Below are 7,506 nucleotides of genomic sequence, written 5' to 3'. Positions count from 1 at the left end.
TAGAATGCTTTCTAGCACATAGGAGATGAATAAACACTTTTTTTTGGAATGAATAAATGAACCGCCATTATCATCAGTTTAGATTTTTAGGTAGCAGGCAACAGAAACTGATTCTGGCCCACTTAATCCCTTATTAAAATAATGGTACTTACTTCTAGAAGTGACAAGATACCTGGAGAGTCAGGCTCAGACAGGGACAGGTATCCTATTATTGCTGTAATCGTTTAGACCAGAGCTATTTTCACACTGCTTGAATAACTCCACTCAACATTTAAAGCCCCATGAGATGGAGTCTAATGATCAAAATGTGACCGAATCATCTGTCTCGCTTTGGATAGGAGAGAACGGAACACCTTGTTTTATAGTCCCACCAAAATGGCATGTAACTGGAGAGAAGCAAAGAATTAGGATGAAATCCATGTGAAGGATGAAATCAGCAGGAAGAAACTGGGTGGAAAGCACAAAGAAATATCCATCACATGTTCTTATTCCTTTTAGTTTGTGTTGCTTCCACAAAGTCATGGTTGTGATGTAAGAGCATCCCCTGGGAGGAAAAAAGACCTAGCAATTTGGCCTCTGTTAATGCATCAGTATCTGCATTTTTTTCCATTTGAAAAGCCAACTACCACCTTGTAAAACTGATTGCAGGAACCCTGAAGAGATGAGACCAACAAGAAGAGTTTTTTTGTTCTTTTTTCTTAAGAATAAGATGACAGAATATTACAGTGAGGTTGTGGGATTGATAGAGAACAGTAAATAGATGTCGAAAATAGGTTAGGCACTAATGCCAAATACAGGTACCGTGCCTTTAGGTAATGACATCTATATACATAATCCTTCCAGTCATTTAATTTCATAAATTATCTAAGTAATTGTTTCTAAATATTTTAGTTTCTATAATGATTACAGTGCCATTCTGCTTGGTTACTGAGCAATTGATTACTGTCTCTGATAAAAAGTTGAAACCAGATGGTTTTTCATTTTGTTTGCCTTTATAGATGTAGCAGTGAATGTAGGTCCATGACAACCTAGGGGTTTATTTTTAAGCATGATTCACAGTAGTTCCATCTACTATCATTATGAAAGTCTGTCAGACATTTGGAATTGCTTTAATTTGGTAAATTTTATTGAGATTTTTACAGATGGTAAAATTAAAATTACTGTTTTTTTTTAATTGTTAGGGAAAAAAACCCCAATTTATATAACCTGCCCAAATTGATTGCATAATTGCAAATATATGTGCTACCGGTGATGACCATTCCAAACCCTTGTTGGAAAGCTGGTAGACTAGCAGACTGTATATTTAGGGAACTTTAAAGCTTATTTAGCTTCATTTAATAATCTGGGTCTAAACATAACATTTGTTTAGATATTAAAAAATTAATAAGTTTAGATTGATAAAAATGACACCCTTCTTTGCTCTTGGAATGTGAAGTTTAAAAAACTGAACAAAAAAAAGTCTACTTGTATGAAACTAGACATTATAAAATTTTCTTCACGCTGTATTTTTAATCATATTTCTTCTATGATTTGATGTTAGAAAATGTGTATAAAATGCCATTAGAGTGAGCAATTAAAGATTATTATGCAAAATAGAATAACAAATATATTATTTAGGGATTAAAAATCTTTAACATTCTATAACTTGTCAATTTTTTTCTTTGTTTAATGATACTAATCTTTCAATCTTTCTTTTTCTTTCTGCAGTGCTTTAATACCTTATTGAAACTACAAACCCATATCCACAGTGGTATCATGTTGACAGATTGCATATTTTGAAAGCTTGAGGTATTTTATAATGAAACATGCCATGTGGAAACTTTGAAGCATAAATTCTGCCAAACATCTGAATAAAGAATTTCTCACCTGGTATGTAAGATATCTCCTCACCACCACCATGACAAACCAGGAAAAATGGGCCCATCTCAGCCCCTCAGAATTTTCCCAGCTTCAGAAATATGCTGAATGTAAGTATTCATATTGATAATATGATTTGACTTGGTATTTGCGCTAAACAAAGTTATTATTTACTTACCAAAACAGATTATAAATCCCATTCAGCATTGGGATAAATACAGGTGTGTCTTTTGTGTTTTCAAGTAAGTGAACTTGAGACTACCAGTTTGGCATGAGAAAAAGGAAAAGGTAAACTTAAATTGAACTTTAGATCTCAAAGAAAAAGAACTAGAACTTTAGATGCAAAAGTGAACTTGGAAACACTCACGCTGTAATAGATGTGAAGCAAAGGATAAGATAGTTTGGGAGAATGGAGACTGGTGAGTCTGTAAGCAAGAAGAAGGATAAGCAGAAGTAAGGGGAAAAGTGAGATTTTTTTTTTCCCTGCATAACAATTCAAAAAGATTGGGAGTAGGGAGTCATAGATACATCATGGCATTGAAATTAGAGGTTGTAAAAGAAAGAGAAGGTGTAGGATCTTGCACCACGTTGTTTAGTGTGTGTATTGATACAAAAGATAGGCCATGGTGATTCACTTTATAGTATGCAATTTTTAAATATGGTAAGCTTCTTTACACATAAACAGTAAAATTGTATTTATTTATTGTTTTTACCATGGATTTTCAAAAATACATCTGTTTCACAAATGAGTTTCAACAATAAATATGGGTAGAAACTGTATCAAGGTATTGAAGAGAGAAAATGAAGCAACTAATAAATAGTAGGGAGCAAAAGGCTGGGAGCACGATGAGTAGAGAAAAAATAATATGCAGGGAATGTAATAAGAATGGTGAGTGTTAGAGAATAAAATGCAAGAAGTGGAAAACAAAAAAAGAACCAATAGCACGCAGTAGTGAAAGAGGCAAAAACTGGAACAGCTGGAGATGCTTGTGCAGAGAATTGGGGCATGTAGGAGAGAAGTGTCAGGAGTGAATTGAATCATATTATGAAGAGGCAGAGAAAAGGATTAAACTCAAATGGAGGATTAGAATAATAAGAAATAGATATGTGAGTGAATAATAACACTCACATTTACACGGTACATAGTATAAGTCAGGAACATTTATAAACAATGTATATCATCTGAAGAGGCCAGTTTCATAGGTTTTCCAGACTTTTCCTAACTGGAGGTCTGAAGTGTTCTGGGTGAGGTTATCAGAGTGCTGGTGGGTATTTGTAAGGAAGATGCAAACCCATGTAACCTGTAAGTTTTCTCCATCAATAATGATAAAAATACAGCAACTATCAAATGGAGGGGAGGATCAGAAGTTGTTGACCTCAAAATGTGGTCCTTATACTGAAAAACTGTTTTGAGCCACCGAAAGCACAATTCATCTACTTATCGCATGAAGACAATTTATCCCAGAATGGCTGAATTCTTGTCTGCATGTTTATACTCAGTGATTTCTAAACTGGCTAAAAAATGATTTACCTATGTTTTGTCATTTCTATATGCTCTTTACTGTTGTGATATATCCAATAATTAAGGAAATATTTCTGAACATCTTCTTTAGGGAGAGTATTCTGCTTGGCACTGTAGGAGATGCGAATATGAACAGATATGGACCCTCCCTTTTTGGAATTTACAGTTTAATGAAGGCTAGAAACTAATGGATAAACAACTCTAGGATAAACGATATCTAGGTGAAATATCTAAATGCTACAAGCAGAGTTTAGGGATATGTAGGGCAACAGTATGCAGCTAGAGATGGAAAAAGGGAAGGCTTCATGGAAGAAGTAGAATTTGAAATGAATCTTAAAAAATAGATTCATGGTAAATGCAGAAAAAATGATATAAATTAAAAGAAAAATTTAGCATATATTTGAGGAAGTGAGATGAGCTACATTTAGCCACACTACAAATTAAGGGAGTAAGTGGAGGTAAGGCTATAAAAATGAGATGGAATTTAAATATACAATGCTCAACTTGAGTTAGGCAGTGAAGAGTAATTGTAGAATGTTAAGCGTAGGGCGATATGAACAATGCTTTGCTCCAAGAAGCTTAATTTACAAATACGAAAATAGTATATGTGACAAAGAGACTGAAATTAGGCCAGTGGGCTACTGGAATAGACTAAAAAACGTGGATAGAGAATGATGACCAGAAAAGCATAGATTCAAATATTACATCATTAAAACTAGTGGAAGAGAACTTGGGCAATAATAAAATATGAGAATTGAGAGAGAGAGAGAGAGAGAGAGAGAGGCAGAAAGAGAGTTCTAAAATTTAGCTCTAAAAATTTGACTTGGAGTCCAGGGCAATTTGGTGACATAATCTCCCAAGTAAAATAAACATAATGGTTTGGTTTAGATTATGCTGAATTTAGCTGGATTATTAAAATATATTTTCCAGTGTTCAGGTACTTATAGGAAACATGCCTGTGGAGGCACTAGTATAAAATAGATAAATTATTGCCATGATAGCTAAATTATTATTTACAATAACTTTTGCTCAGATATTCAAATTGCATTTGAACTGATAAACAGAATTTAGTACTAAAGTATTAAATATATTACAGGCTGCTACTTTTATTTTATTGGCTAAGGAATATGGAGGTACATTTAATTATATCATTAAAATTCTTGATTTAGTAATAGATTTTCGAAATACCTAAGACAAGTGGTAATAAAAATTGTCATAAATGTAAAAGTTCTAACCTCTTGAGACAAAGATTAATGGGCATTCAATAAATTGGTAGTGGGTAGTGACACAGTGAGTATAAGAACATTATTAAAATGGATCTTATGAGAAGACATATTAACTGTGAAGGAAATAAATAGTGCTGATTCCATGATCATTAGACTTGCTACTCTTTTTTAAATAACCAAGACAACAATGAAGAGTGTTAGACTGAATCCTCTAAGTTTCCTGTATAATTAAAGAGCAAAGAATATTATGATTAGGGTGGATCTTTGTGTAATAAATTGCCATTGTCAAAACATAGCAGGAAACAAACTTATTATCCTGAAGATTATAAAAGTGGTATATTTTCCATGCTATTCAGTACATGTGATCAGTTTATCAGCAGCATTTAAGGATCAGATTTTTCATGTTGCAATGCAGTGTTGGCAAAGTGACATCCCTCTGTAGTCTATTAGAAAAGTGATATATCATATTTTAATTGTTTTGTAACTTTCAATAAGAAATTGTTTATATGTATTAAATGACTAAATTTTTAAAAAGTTATTAATTTAAGTTTAAATTTGCAGCATGCTAAGATTATATGTGATATATTTCAAATAAGTGTTCTATACGCTTTTGGGGAATCGGATGGGGTCGTCGAATTCTTGGTTGAGATGAATGAGTTCATGAAACCCCTACCCCACAAAACCAAATCATTCAATGTTGGACTTAGATAATACCATAAAGATCTTTTTCTCAAGTTATCTGATCTTGAGTTCTCTCCACAATTGCCACGATATATCGTGTCGTATTCTGTTTAGGCTGCTATAACGAAGTACCATAGACTGGGTAACTTATAAACAAGAGAAAATTATTTCTCATAGTTCTGGAGGCTGGAAGTTTGAGATTAGGGTGCAAGCATGGATTCTGGTAAAGGTCCTCTTCTGGGCTGCAAACTGCCAACTTCTTGTATTCTCACGTGGTGGAAGGAGCAAGAAAAGAGCAGCAAGCTCTCCTGGGATTCTTATAAGGGCACTAATCCAGTTCATCAGGGTTCTACCCTAAGAACCTCATCTGATTCTATTTACCTCTCAAAGACCGCTCATATTGCGTGGTACGGTTTCAACATATGCATTAGGGGAGACACAGATTTTAGTCCATTACACCCTGTAACTATACATGTTGTTTCAGTTTCTAGGCTTTCCTCATAATTAATTGGGGGAAAAATAGAGTGACATTGGCACAGCATTCCTGGCTAGGCAGCTAGCACATCAGACAGCTGTGTTCAAATCCTGGTCCTACCATATTTTAGATGTCTGACTTTCAAAAGTTATATAACATCTCTGTGTCCCATTTTTCATACTTGTAAAATGGGAAAAATAATAAATATGTAGAATGTTGTAAGGATTAAATTGAATAAGTTAATATATGTCAAGTAATGAGAACAGTGCCTGGTGAGTTGCAAGTTATATAGCTGTTTACGATGATTATTTTAATAGAGAGGGAGTGCGTGTGTTATGTTGGCTGTTTGAACATATTGTTGATGATCAAGTTAAAAAGTGCTGCATTTTAGAGCATTAAGAGCCAATGTCTTTTTTTCTGCTATAAGACCAAATTCTTCCCACAAGGTAGAAGCTTCTGGTGCTGTTGGCAGCCTCGGATCTGTGTTGTCCCCACAAATGCTGAAGGCATCTAATGTGAAGCCTGCTGTGGCTGCCTACAGCATGCTGAGCCCATGCTCCTGTTTAGGGTTTCAGGCTGAGTCACTCTATGGGGAGCATTTCCATTGATATGTGGGAGAGGAGTATACTTTTCTTTTCCACTCTTCATAAAAAGTCATCCAAACTGTTGTGATAAGATGGACAGCTCTCACTCCTGCCGTGTAGAGAATTGAGCTTATCACATTATTAGTTTGTCATTGCTTCCTGGAATCTTTTCATGGGTAACAATATTTTCTATGTACAATCTACACAGTATTTCCAAGTGATTCATTATCTGCCCACGTATCATCACTTAGGATTAGCTTTTTATTTGCTATATACAAAGCGTGTTATATAGCGTGTACATTATTTTTGAAAAATACTGTGTTATTACAGTGGGAACACTTCCAAACTCTCATAAATTTCATACTGTTTATAGCAGCTGGCATTGTAGAGAGTTGCAGAATTATTTGATGACTTGTTCTTTTCAAAAAGAACCAGCATGCCTAATATTTGGACCTAGTGTACAGTTTCTTCCATTGAAGTGAGGCGTGTGGTGTGGCTTAGTGGAAAGAGCACGGGCTTTGTAGGCAAACTAATATTCGGCAGTGATGAACCGCAGCCCCAACTTCAACTTACTAGCCTTGGGACCTTGGGAAGGTTACATGTACTACCTGTGCCTCAGCTTCCTCTCCTGGAAAAGTAGAATTCCGCCTCACAGTGTTGTAGGATTTAATGAGACAATAATCATTATCATAAATAATCGATTTTTAGTACCCTATTCTCAATAATATACAAATATTAATTCATTTGATATTCACAATAAGCCTTAGAGGTGGCAGATGATCTCCGTCAGGCAGATTGCCTGGCCTATTGCTATGGCACAATAAGTGATAACAAAGATCGAAACAGTAGTAATTCATTTATATTTCGTACAGAGATCACTTTGTTAATAAACAGATTGTTAATCATGTTTCTAAAATAGGGGAATCTGGAACCCAGGATTCAGGTCCTCTTATCTCCATCATCCACAGCCATCTCTCAAAGGGTTTTTGTACACAGGACAAAGCAAAGAAGCAAAGCTTCTAACTATGGCTTTGGCCCCAGAACACCTTTCTTCTCCCTTATCCTGCTACATGGCGGGGATCCTGTGTCAACCTCCTTGAGCAGTTTTCATCATTCTACCCACGCTGCTTTTCTCCCGTCTCTGGAACCTCCTTCACTCTT

General features: G+C 35.1%; 1 protein-coding gene across 6 annotated transcripts in view; it reads left to right on the top strand.

Annotated features, from left to right (window-relative positions):
- Window positions 1-1,897: 1,897 nt before the first annotated feature.
- Window positions 1,898-7,506, top strand: part of DGKB (diacylglycerol kinase beta) — a 654,153-nt gene continuing 648,544 nt past the window's right edge. For all 6 annotated transcript variants that reach the window (XM_024129270.1, XM_024129254.1, XM_024129247.1 and 3 more), the window contains exon 1: window positions 1,898-1,967. In XM_024129270.1, the coding sequence (XP_023985038.1) occupies window positions 1,898-1,967 (70 nt within the window). The remainder of the gene's footprint in view (window positions 1,968-7,506) is intronic.

Source organism: Physeter macrocephalus, chromosome 5 (genome assembly GCF_002837175.3).
Source record: "Physeter macrocephalus isolate SW-GA chromosome 5, ASM283717v5, whole genome shotgun sequence".
Classification (NCBI taxonomy): Eukaryota; Metazoa; Chordata; class Mammalia; order Artiodactyla; family Physeteridae; genus Physeter; species Physeter macrocephalus.
Note: the sequence above shows the minus strand (reverse complement) of the source record. Positions and strands in the feature narration are given on the sequence as shown.